The following is a 13489-nucleotide window of genomic DNA, read 5'->3' as shown; positions in this document are numbered from 1 at the left end:
GCAGAATCTCCGCCGAAGCCCACGTCCGCACTCATCCTCATCCAGGTGGAAAGCAAACCGGCTTCCATGCCGCTCCACCCCCCATCCCAGCACACCGCGCATGCACGCGTCGGCTCCCCACCGTTCTCCACGCGTCGCGCATCCACCCCGCTCACACGTGCCCCCTCGACGTGTCGCGCTCGCGCCGCGCGCGCCTCGCCTATAAGTCCAACGCTTTGCCTCGTTCTCCTCCTCGCTTCACCCACCACACCGATCATTTCCAACTGAAACAGTTGATCAACTCATCGCCTCTCGAGCAGGCGAGCACACACAACACGCAGTGATCGAGTCGGGCTCGAGCGACGTCGTACGCTGAGAAGATGGCGCACTTCCAGGGACAGCAGCACGGCCACCCGGCGGCGCGCGTCGACGAGTACGGCAACCCGGTGGCGGCCGGCCACGGCATCACCGGGACGCAAGAGGCAGGCGCCGGAGGGTACGGCGCCGCCGGCAACGTTGCGCAGCCTCAGCATGCGTTCGGCGGCGCCACCGACGCCGGGGGTTATGGCCGGCAGGCCGGATACGGCGCCACCGGCACCGGCACCCACGACGCCGCGGGCTATGGTGGTTCCGGTCAGCCGGCGTACGGCGCTACCGGCACTGGCGTCCATGACGCCGGTGGTTTAATGCCTGGGCACACTGCCGGGCATGGTACCACCGGCACCGGAGTCCACCACGGCGCCGGCGCCGGTTTACCCGCGGGGCAGACCGCCGGGTACGGAACAACCGGCGTCACCGGAGCTCAGCACGGAGCTGGTGGACTAGGAACCGGGCACACAGCCGGGTACGGAACCACCGGAGCCCACCACGGCGCCGGTGGCTTGGGCACCAGGCACATGGCTGGACACGGAGCCACCACAACACCCGACACCATGGCATACGGAACCACCGGCACAGGGGCGCCACACGGCGCCACCGCCGGCACCGGCGCGTATCCGCACGCAGGCGGCCAGTTCCAGCCGGCGAGAGAGGAGCACAAGACCGGTGGCATCCTCCGCCGCTCCGGCAGTTCAAGCTCAAGCTCGGTAACGTTTCTCAACACACTGTAAATTAACCGTAACTAGATTATGTCTACGTATCTTCCTGTGTCATCAATGTATTATATATGACGTGCAGTCGTCTGAGGACGACGGGATGGGAGGGAGGAGGAAGAAGGGAATCAAGGAGAAGATCAAGGAGAAGCTCCCCGGCGGCAACAAGGGCGGCCAGCAGCAGCCGACGGCCACTGCGGCGACCGGCGGATATGGTGCCGGCACGGGACACACCGCCGCCGCTGGTACAACCACCGACGCCGGCGGGACGGCGTATACACCGACGACGCAGCCGACGCACGAGAAGAAGGGTATGATGGAGAAGATCAAGGAGAAGCTCCCCGGTGGTGGCCATCACTGAGCCCTTTTTGAGGTTCAGTTTAGCTCCAGCTTTGGAGTGGCCGTACACTGTTCAGAATAACCAATACTCCGATGTATGGATGAATAAAAACGAGTGGTTGCATGCTTCAATGTGTTGCTAATATTAATATCGGTCATAGCTTCTTGTATTTCTGAAGTTTGTACTTGCCTGTCTTTTAAAATGTTTCCTTGTATTTATGAAGTTTGTACCTGCCTGCCTTTTAAAATGTTTCCATAATGTTGCTAGTAATGTTGTTATCCAGTATCTCCTCCGTCCTTGAAGTAGGACTGAATGTTACGTCTTCCGTCCTTAAAAACAACATGGGACTTAAAAAAAAACCATAGGAGTGAATAGGACTTAAAAAAAAACATAGGAGTGAATATGATACTACATAGGAGTGAATAATACATAGGAGTGAATAATAGAGGTTAAAAAAAACATAGGAGTGAATAATAGAGGTATGTTTATATTCGTAGTATTCCAATGTATTTTTTTTAAGGTATTCCCTCCGTCTCCCTCCGTTTTACATTGTTTTACAATGTAAGACTTTTTAGCATTGTGTCCACGTACATATAGATGTTAATGAATTTAAACACATGTATGTACATGATTCATTAATATGGCAATGCTAAAAAGATGTTAATGAATTTAAACACATGTATGTACATGATTCATTAATATGGCAATGCTAAAAAGTCTATATAGATGTTAATGAATCTAAACATCATATATCTAAACTCATGTATATGTCTAATGTATATGTCTAGATTCATTAATATCTAATGATTTATTAATATCTAAATAAATATGGGCAATGGGTAATGCTAAGTCTAGGAAGTATGTTTATATTCGTAGTATTACATGTATATGTCTAGATTTATTAATATCTAATGATTCATTAATATCTAAATGAATATGGGCAATGGGCAATGCTAAGTCTAGGAAGTATTTTTATATTCATAGTATTATAATGTGTTATATTTATATTCGTAGTATTACAATGTGTCTTTTTATAAGTATGTTCATATTCGTAGTATTATAATGTGTTTTTTATGGTGTGTTTTTTATGGAACGGAAGGCGTACTCTCTTTTTTTTAATTACAAATTCCCCCTCTTTTTGGTAATTATAAATTTTTGGTAATTACAGATTCCCCCTCTTTTTGTTAATTACAAATTCCCTCTCTTTTTGGTATTTACAGATTCCCCCTCTTTTTGGGTAATTATAAATTTTCTACTGCTTTGAATCTTGATTATAATTTTCTACGATCGTTATTACAGTACTGCCACTAGAAAATTACAACCAAACTGTCATTCGAGTGGTATGTTTAGCTAAATTAGAAAAAACCAGGGGTAAATTTGCACATGCTCTTTAGGTTGTTCTTTTATGATGGAGTGCTCAATCCTCTCTTTTCTGTTCTTTTTTTTCCGCCCATTCGTTTTCTAATGCATGACGTTCGTTTTCTAATGCATGATATCATTGATTTTTTTTATGTTTGATCACCGTCTAACTCTATTCATTTTGTAATGCATGATGCATGACACCATTGTATTATAAAACTGATCATTCGTCTTATTAGAAATTTATATTATTTATTTTATATTTACAAAATATTTTAAATAAGACTAATGGCAAAATATGGATAAAAAATCAACGATGTTATTAAAAGTTTATGTAGTTATTATTTATTTTATATTTACAAAACATTTTAAATAAGTCTAATGGTAAAACATGGATAAAAATAGACTATCCAGTACTATATCCAGTACTATGAATCTATTTGGAGGTATATCCAGTACTATGAATTTACTTGGAGGTATATCCAATACTATGAATCTACTTGGAGGTATAGTACATGCAAAAATGCATAGCTGTGAGTTGTACGTGTGAACTTTCATGTTCCGCAATCACGCGTATAACACTGCCAAAAACTCAACTAGCCCTGACAACCAAAACCCTCCTGACGTGAAACTGTCAGGAAAATTCTGTCCGAACTGGCTTGTTGGGAAATTTTTAATTTGCCTGACGTGTATTCTTCAGGAAAAATAGTGCTGACAGGTTTGACCGTCACAGTGAATTTTCCTGACGTTATTAACACCGTCAGGTTTATTCGAATCTCACTGAAAAGTAAAGTCCCATCTTAAAAATTGAACTACATTTTACTGACTGTTTCTACCGTCAATGTTAAAATTTGAGCTGCCCCGCTCTAATAAGGGTTCAGTTTATTAGACGTGGTAGATTCTCTGACGTATTTTATTTAAACTTCTAGCCGATATGGAACATCTAATAAACTTTTGTGAGCCAACGAAACAAAAATTGGCATAATACACTATCCCAGATAGGGTTACTGGTGCTTGTTAGGAATACCACAAAGATGTCGGTTTTCCCAACTGGCACCACGAAGACGGCACTAGTAAGAACACTCAAAGGTGCCAGCAATTGACGTATACGATTTGAGCCGAGCCGATATAAACATCCAAAAATCTACCAAAAAGACAACTGCATATCAGCAGCCATCACACAATCAACAATTCTTGGATCACACGATCAAAAATTCATGGAGTGCTTCACATCATTAAATCAGATATCTTAAAAACCAATCCAAATCAGAGAATCGGCAGGGTGAAAGCAGCAGAGCGTTGACCACCGCTGCTCACCGGATGAAGGAGGAGGTAGGCGATAGGAGGAGAGGCGGTCGGAGAGGTTGCTGGATCTGGAAGACGTGAGCCCGCCGACGTCGCCCGTGGGCCGCCGCCGCTGCCACTGCCTCCCCTCCCACCGGATCTAGCAGAGGGCCGCCCGCCGCTGCCGCCTCTCCTCCCGTCACCGCCTGCTGCGAACCTAAATTTCTTAGAAAAAAATTAAAGAAATAACACAAGAACAAAAAAACACCTCAGTTTTCCTAGGGCTTAGAGCTAAAGGTACTGGGGAGTGGAGACGAGAAGAGGCGTGAGGTGTCAGTGATCAGAGGCTGGCCGCCGGCATGAGACGAGAAGAAGCGTGAGGTGTCAGTGATCAGAGGCTGGCCCGGCGTGCCGGCGGCCAGCCAGCCAAGCGCCTGCCACTCGGTGGTAAAGTACCTGCGCCTCTGTGGTCTGCGCTGCACGGAGGGAGAATTAGAGAGAAGGAGATGTGTCGCGTCGTGGTTGGGTTGTGGAGTCGAGAGTAGCGCAAGATTCGCGAAAAAAAGGAGAAACGAAGCGGAAGAGACGTGTTGTGGCCTGGTAGCGCCCTCCCTCCTAGCCTTGCAATACACCGCGCCTCCCTCCCTCCTAGGCTACGCTTGCTGTTGACGGTCATTAGCGACCAGTTTTGCCTGTCAATATTACCTAAATAAAAAAGAACTAGTTATGCTTGAAATGCATATTTATGTTTAAATAATAAATATTCCACTAGCACTAGGATTCTAACCTTTTGCAGAGAATGTACATAAAATGAAGGAGAAACGACATCAAAACAGGTGATCGATCAATTGGACGATGTCGAGAATCAAACTTATCAATGAATGGACAATTGGGCCAAAATTCACAAGCCTGCAAAATATATCAAGAGAGGAGGTCACCAGCCGATGATAGGCTGGATTGAGCCGGCCCATGGTTCAGTCGAACCCTCCCTGGACAGTGTGGATCACTTCCCAATGATGGTTGGAGGGCAATTCCAACCATTCCAACTCCACAACCGTCATTGGCAGTCTATTTAGGGAACTCTTCTCATCACTTCTTCCACACACCTCAAGCAAGAAGTTTCATACATCCTCATGCTTAGTATAGTCTCTAGGGTATAGTGGAATAGAAATAGAATAGAGTTTTCAGTCGTCGGAGTCTTCGGAAGAATTCGGGTATGGCTCTAGTAGCTTTTCCTTCTTTTGTAAGACTTGTACTTTATTTAGAATATTCTTCTTTATACTACTTTGGTATAGAACTACTTTCCGAGTATGAATACCAACTTTATTATATATCCATGTTATATTCATTATGATGATAGCTTATCTGGGAGATGCAATGGTGTGGGCATACTAATCATATTTACGATGACTCTATATCATGATGATGATATTAGAGTAGTATTTGGTGATTTATGCGTGGTGTTTAGATTACTGGATATCTTTATTTAGGGTTATATGCTACGGAAGCGAGGTAGGCCGTTGATGGTGACAGCTCAGTACGGGTATTCCTCCGCGTGTGTATATAGTCCTAAGTTAATTTCCTGGGGAGGGTACTCCTCCATATTTAGCCCCGGTTGGATGGTCAAGACGGATTGTCGTAAGGAACTCGGTGTCACACCCTGAAGTTCTTTCCCAAGCCAAAATTGAATTTATAAATTACCTAGAGGAAATATCGGTGTAAAAGCAAGAGAGAAACCCTAATAAATTAATGCAAATAATAATCGGGATTGGCATGTGGAATTTTTCTTGAGTTCTACATGTCGAAATATGCTAACAAGATTTTTAGTGGAATTTTCAGAGCCCTAGAAATAATTTTAACCAACTAAAAATGAGCACAAGCATTATTTAATCCCTAGAAATTCAATTCTTTCTTTTTCTTTTCTTTTTCCCTCCTTTTTCTTTTCGAATGGGCCGCTGGCCCATTCTCTCCCCCTCCCCCTCCCCGTTGGGCCGGCCGCAGGCCACGGCCTAGCCAGCCGCCCGAGCCCCCTCCTCTCTCCCCGGGTCGCCGACAGGTGGGGCCCTCCTGTCGGGCCCGTCTCCCTCCTCCAGCTGGCGCCGCCGCGCCCAGCAACCGTCGCCGCGCCCCGCTCCTGCGTCTCCCGGGCCACGTCGCCCACGTCACCCTCGTGCCCGCGTCCCCGCGCCCACTTCCCCCTCTCTCCCGCCCGCGCCCGCGCTCGAGACGGCCGGGATTCAATTTTTGAATCCCGCCTCTCTCTCCTCCCCACCTCTCCCCACTCCGCCGGCGAAATCGCGATCTCCCCGGCCACGATCGACCCTCGTGGGTCTAAATAAAGCACCCCCGTTCCCTCCTCTCTCTTTTTCGTTTTGCAATCACCTGCTCCAGTGCACTCCACCGCCCTAGCGCCGTCGTCCTCCTCTCCGGCGCCCGCCGCCGCCGCTCCGGTCGCCGCTAGCTGCCGCTAGCCACCGTGCCGAGCCGTGCCGTCGACGTTGTTGCGTTCACCGTCGTGCGGGCCGTCCCGTCCACCCCTCCTCCGTAGCAATCCGCCGCCGGAGCCCCGTCCGCGCCGCGCGCCGGTGAGCTTCGCCATGGCCGGCGCCTTCGGTTGCCGCCCTAGCCATCCATGGTTTCCCCCTCCCTCTCTAACTCATCCCTTTTGATCCCTTAGGTGGTTCCGCAGCCCGTCTCGCCGTCGCCATCGCCCTCCGTCGCTCGCCGTCGTCGGTCGCCGTCGGTGAGACCCCTCCTCCCCTTCCTCCCTCTCTCCCGCGCCGCTTAGCCGCCGCGCCGCCGCCTAGCCGCTTAGCCGCCGCTGTCGCCGTCTGTGTCGCTGTGACGCCACCGCCCTCCGCCGCCGGCCGGTCGCCGCCGGTCGCCGCCTTGCATCGCCGTCGCGTCGTGCTGCGCCGCCGCGCGCCACGACCGCCGGGTCGGCTTGAGCCGTGCCCGTGCGCGCCCGGCCGCGAGCCGCCTCCGCTGTCCGATCTACCGGGCGGTAGATCGGGGCCGTGCAACCCCGCCGCCTGCGTGGCTGCCACGTGGCCGCCGTGTGTGCGCCGCGTCGGCGCCACGTGTGCACCACGTGGTGCGCCGCTCCCCCTCGGTCCGTGGACCCGGTCCACCGTGGACCGCCCTCCCCGAGTCACTGCCTTGTGGGGCCCGCATGTCGGCGCCGCCCCTCCCTCTCCCGGGATTTATTTATTGCGCAATAAATCAATTAAGCATGTTTCTGTTATAGTAGAAACACAGTGAATCTTCTAAAATTCATATCTAATTCATCCGAGCTCAGTTTAAGCCCATTCAAGTCTCAATAAATCAAGAAAAAATGCATAGAATCCATTAAAAATGGTTTTGTTCTCTGTTTCAGTAGTCTTATTGCCTGTTTGTATTGTTTGCTTTGTATGTCGCTTAGATTCCGGCTCTCCCACCGCTCCGGTGTACTTTGAAATAGTCGCCGAGGTTCCTCCAGCAGCAGAGCAAGGCAAGTCATGCTTGTCACTTGAACATGTTGATCCTATATTACAAATGCTCTATCGTTTTCCTTTAAATACTGCATCGTTTTATAATGTTACTATGGGATGTTTACCTACTGTTACAGCCACACTAATTTTTGTACCATGCTCCTTTGTTAGCTTTGGGTATAACATGACTATAGATTGGATTAGGGATTGCTTAGCCATGCTTAGTTCAACTAGCACACAATGGGGGAAATACATTAATACATAGATATCAGATTCTAGTAATGATGTTGGTTAATACCACCGCTCCGGTGTTGGTTAATTAAAATTAACTAAATGGTGAGCTATGGGTGCATGGTTTTGATGGTCGTGCCCATGGCATTTAAGGACCGGTTCGCGGGATGCCCTGGAAGAACTTATCGTACTTACCACAAGCCAGCGTGGGCAACGACTGGGCTTGTAGTGTAGCTTTCCTCTAGTTGACGCATCTAGGCAAGGGTGGGCGTGATGGAGTTTGGATGGGCCTTGCGACGGCCTATGTGGCTTCCGGATTCACCTAGGCACGAGAGGGGACTGCCCGCTGCCTTGCGAGGGGTGGGGGTGAAACCTGTGGTGTGGTGTGCTTGGTTAGAGGGGGTTATGCGAAGGGTCCTGTCACGGTCTCTATCCGGTATGTCGTGGTGGCATGTCGGTGCACAGAAACGTGTCGTGGGGCTGTGTCTTGTGGGTACATGTCACGCCCGGAATTTCTATCCAAAATTCCAAACGCTTACATGTGTGTAAACCCTCGTCCAGGAATCAGCCGAGGCACACAATAACAAAGATAATAGAGTACCATTATTACTCTAATTAATAAGCGAATAAAATGTCATTACAGAGGTAGATAGTTCCTCTCAATCAATAAAGATCTAAGCAGCGGAAAATAAGATAAACGGCGCAGACGACTCCACTCCACAGGCAACTTGACCAGGGCTACGCCTAATCCTCCACACCATCAGCATTTCTGTAGAACTCTTCCTCTGATGAATGATTGCAAGGTGAGTATATGACATACTCAACAAGTCACGCAGCAAATATGCAAGTGCACAAGGATACCAAAGGATGGCATAGTAGGGTTTCATTTGCATAAACAACATTTAACAAATATTTCAGAAATTGATAAAACAATTAAGTATTAATTAAACAGTATTAATCCAACGCTACACAACATACCCTGTTGCCTAGGCCCAACCATTCTGAACAACCATCCCGGCTGCACAGTTCTATCTCCAGACCAGGAATATACCATTCCAAACCAGAAGCTAATCAAATTATTACCAGTTATAACATCTTTTATTATGATGAGAGGTGTGAGACTAATCACGAAAGACATTGTTAGACCCGCCCATAACCGCGGGCACGGCTATTCGCATAGTTTTACTCTAATCAGAGGTGTACCACTGTACCCACAAGACACAGCCCCACATCATGTCACCATGTGCCTCAATACCACCACGGTACCTCGGAAAGGAGCTGTGACAATACCCCTTGCATAACACAATCCACCGCAACGCACCATTCCTGGATCATAATCACCCCCTTATAAACAAGGCATGGACTCCCCAGCGACCCCTGTGGGCTTAACTCCGCCACTTCTCAGTCTGGTGCCCCGCAATAAACCATGCTATACAAAAGGTAAAGCCGTTGCCCACGCTGGCTTGTGGTTGGCACGGTTAATGTTTCACAACCAAAACTCGTGAACCGGTCCTTAATTGTCATGAGCACGACTCTCAAAACCACGTGCTCACAACCCACCATTATCAGGTTTTAATTGGCACATTAATTAATTAACCAATCACGATTGACCATCGTGAGCTATCATTAAGCCATCATTAAATAATAGTGAGTCATAAGTTATCCCAGTAATGTGCTAATGTTTCTAAGCATGGCTAAGCAATCATATCTAATATATCTAGTTGAACCAATATATAAAGCCCAACTAGTCAAGTTATAATAACCCAAGGTATCAAGGAATAAAGTAGACAAGAACAAAAGGGCTATAACAAACAATAGGTTAATTCCACCCAATGACATTCGAAAATAAATGCAATAGTTGAATACAAACAATAGCTTTAAACGGGATCAACATGCTCAAAGGGTTGTTTGGGATCTGTGTGACTTGCCTTGCTGGCCTTGGAATTCTTCAAATTCTTCTCCTGCGAAAACGGACTCTCCGGAAACGTCGGAATCTAAGCAGAAAAGAGCAAAATCACCAAAACAGCACATAAACAAGCATGAACAGTACATGTGGATATTTTTAACATGTACATCTCAATTTTAGAAAAATTTAGAGACTTGAACCAACTAAATCCGAGCTAAGATGAATTAGTTATGAATTTTTAAAGATTAAATCGGATTAAAACACTTATATGGATTTTAATTGAATTATGACGCAATAATGAATTATTTTTGAAAAGGAAAAAGGGATTTATTGCGTCAGCGGCTAGGGTTTTCGGTGGACCGGGCGCATGGCGACGGTTCACGGAAACGAACGGCTGAGATCGATCCATCCAAAACGGACGGCCGAGATCGATCGGGTCTACAGCGGCTCACGGCAGACGGCCCCGATGACATCGGCGATGACGTCACCACCGGCGGCGGCTCGGGCGGCGCAAACTCGCCGGCGAACAACGGCGCTTCGGCATGAACGGAGGACACCAGGACGTAGAGGGCGACGCGGCGAACTCACCGGTGACCAAAACGTCGGCGGAAGAGCAACGGACGGCGACGGCGACGAAGAAGAAGCGGCGGCGACCTTCGGCTTGACGACGGCGACGGTGCTCCGGCGGTCTTCGGCAGCGGCGAAGGGGCGGACGAGGACGGCGACGACTTGGCGACCACAATGGCGACCTCCCCGAGCGACGACGATGACCGGAACGGCGGTGGCGCACGGCTGGAGCGACGGTGACGACGGCGGCTCAAGGTTGCACGGCGTTAGGGCGCTTCCGACGGCGAGAGACGAAAGCAAGGGTGGCGGCGGGTAGAGGAGACACCGGGGGTCCTTTTATAGGGGCAAGGAGGCGGCGGCGAGGGCCCACGGCGACCGGCGACGAGAAGGAAAGTTAGGGCTCGGAGAGAGAGAGACCAATCCGAATCGACCTCGAATCCAACACTTTCCAAACGATTTTAGCCGGGGATTCCAAAAGAGAAAAGGTAGAGGAGATCCCGAAGATCATTTCCCCTCTATTGATTTCACCGGAAACGGAAAGACGCGGCCGGATTTGGAAGGAGACGGCGGCGCTAGGGTTTCGGGCGGCGGCGGCCAGAGGTAGACGACGGGCCTGACAGGTGGGCCCCACCTGTCAGCGGCAGCGAGCGCGCGCGAGGGCAGCTGCGGCTGGACTTGGGCCGACTTGGGCCGAGAAGGAGAGAGAGCGGTTTTGGGCCGACTTTCGGCCCAAAGCCAAAAGAGACTTTTAAAATCCTTTTTCAATTTAAATTATTCATGAAATGCAATTCCATTTATTAAAAATACTTCCTTAGCTCAAATAAATCCCAAAAAAATCTAGGAATTATAGAATTAAGCAAAGTATTTAATAAAATTTTATCTGGCCCCATTTTATATTGGAATTTATTAATTAAAATTAGATCTTCTCTTCTAGACTTTTAAAATAAATTCTAATAATTCCAATTAAACGACAATTTATATATTTTGGATTTTTAGGGTGTGACAAACCTACCCCCCTTAAACAGAATCTCGTCCTCGAGATTCGGAAGAACTGGCGAACAGATGCGGATGAGCTGACTTCAATTCATCTTCTCGTTCCCAAGTTGATTCTTCTTCCGAGTGATTACTCCATTGGACTTTGCAAAAACGAATAACTCGATTTCTAGTTCTTCTCTCGTCTATTTCCTAGATACGGATTGGTTTCTCAACATAGGTCAGATCCTCTTGGACTTCTATCTGTTCAAGATTAGCTTCTTCGGTAGGTACTCTTAAACACTTCTTCAATTACGACACATGGAACACATTACGGACTCCTGCCAAAGATTGAGGTAACTCCAACTGATAAGCAACCTCTCCTCTTCTACTGACAATCTTATAAGGTCCCACAAAACGCGGTGCCAATTTTTCTTTGGTGTGAAAACGATGAACTCCTCGAAGAGGCGTGACACGAAGATACACATAATCTCCTTCTTCAAAACTCAAATCTCTGCGGCGATTGTCGGCATAACTCTTATGACGAGACTGGGCCACTCGCAATCTTTCTTGAATGATTTTCACCTTTTCTTCTACTTCCCTCAGGATATCCGTCCCGAAAACCTGACGTTCTCCCGTTTGATCCCACAAAAGCGGAGTGCGGCACTTCCGAATATACAGTGCTTCGTAAGGAGCCATCTGAAGACTAGCTTGATAACTGTTGTTATACGAGAATTCCGCATAAGGTAAATTCTTATCCCAACTTCCACCGAAGTCTAAAGTACAAGCTCTCAACATGTCTTCCAAAATCTGATTCACCCTTTCGGTTTGTCCGTCTGTCTGCGGATGATAAGCAGTACTAAAGTTCAGCTTAGAACCCATCTCTTCCTGAAGTTTCTTCCAAAAATTTGAAGTAAACTGACTGCCTCGATCAGACACTATTTTCTTAGGGACGCCATGCAAACACACAATCCTTGCCATATACAATTCCGCCAACCGACTTCCGGAATATGTTGTCTTTACTGGGATGAAATGAGCCACGTTGGTAAGTCTATCGACTATCACCCAAATAGAGTCATGGCCTGATGACGTTCTGGGTAGACCAGTGATGAAATCCATACCGATTTCCTCCCATTTCCATTCAGGAATCTTCAAAGACTGCAACAAACCGGCAGGTTTCTGATGTTCTTCCTTGACTCGCTGACAAACATCACATACTGCTACGTACTCTGCGATTTCACGCTTCATACTTACCCACCAAAATCTTTCCTTGAGATCCTGGTACATTTTGGTACTACCAGGGTGAATGGAATATAAAGTATCATGAGCTTCTTTCAGAATTGCATCTTTTAAATCTTTGTTATCGGGGACACAGATTCTCTCGCCCAACCATACAGTTCCTTGCTCATCCTCCAAGAAACCGATAGCTTTTCCTCTTCTCATATTCTTTTTGATTTCTAGAATATCAGGATCATTAATTTGGGCTTCTCTAACTTGATCAATTAGAGTGAGCTTCGCTTCTAAAGCCGCAACAAAACCTCTACTGACAATTCCCAAATTTAATCTTTCAAATTCCTTACATAACTCCAATGGCAACTGTCGTTCTTTCGTCTACTTGCCTCTTGACTTTTGCCAATTCATTGGCTGCCATTCTATAAGGTCTCTTATGGATCGGAATTGTTCCTGGTACCAAATCTATTCTGAACTCTATATCCCTTTTAGGCGGCATACCACGTAAATCGTCTGGGAACACATCAGGATACTCCCGGACTACAAGAATTTCTTCCAAAGTTATTTGGTTCAGTCTTGACCTTAAAGACTCAGAAGACAATGCATGAACAGTTACAACTCGACCATCATTGCTGGTGAGAGTTACTTTTCTGTTAGCACAGTCTATCACACCCTTATATCTGGCTAACCAGTCCATCCCTAGGATGACATCAAGGTCTTTGGATTCTAACAGGATAAGATTGGCCAGAAATGGTACTCCCTGAATTTCTATTCTGACAGAGGGGCTACGTTGCAAAGAGAGTGCTTGATTACTTGGGGTACTAACCATCAAAGGACGTCTAAGATCTTCTACTTCCATCCCATGATTTCCCGCAAAACTCATAGATAAGAATGAATGTGTAGCACCAGAATCGAAAAGCACTGTTGCAGGAACTAGGTTAACAAGGAACGTACCCAAAATCACATCTGGAGCATCTTGAGCTTCTGCAGCAGCAACATGGTTGACACGGGCCTTTGATGCTGGTGCGGTAGAGTTGCTCTGGGCAGGGACAACCTTCAC

General features: G+C 47.4%; 1 protein-coding gene across 1 annotated transcript; it reads left to right on the top strand.

Moving 5' to 3' along the window:
• Window positions 1-234: 234 nt before the first annotated feature.
• LOC4350448 (water stress-inducible protein Rab21) lies at window positions 235-1541 on the top strand. The gene is made up of 2 exons (XM_015760073.2): window positions 235-1064; window positions 1156-1541. The coding sequence occupies exons 1-2, from the start codon at window positions 360-362 to the stop codon at window positions 1429-1431; spliced, it is 981 nt and encodes a 326-aa protein (XP_015615559.1). The 5' UTR covers window positions 235-359; the 3' UTR covers window positions 1432-1541.
• The last annotated feature ends 11948 nt before the right edge of the window (window positions 1542-13489 follow it).

This window comes from Oryza sativa, chromosome 11, assembly GCF_034140825.1.
Source record: "Oryza sativa Japonica Group chromosome 11, ASM3414082v1".
Lineage (NCBI taxonomy): Eukaryota > Viridiplantae > Streptophyta > Magnoliopsida > Poales > Poaceae > Oryza > Oryza sativa.
The sequence above is the reverse complement of the archived record's forward strand: the minus strand, read 5'-3'. Positions and strand labels throughout refer to the sequence as shown.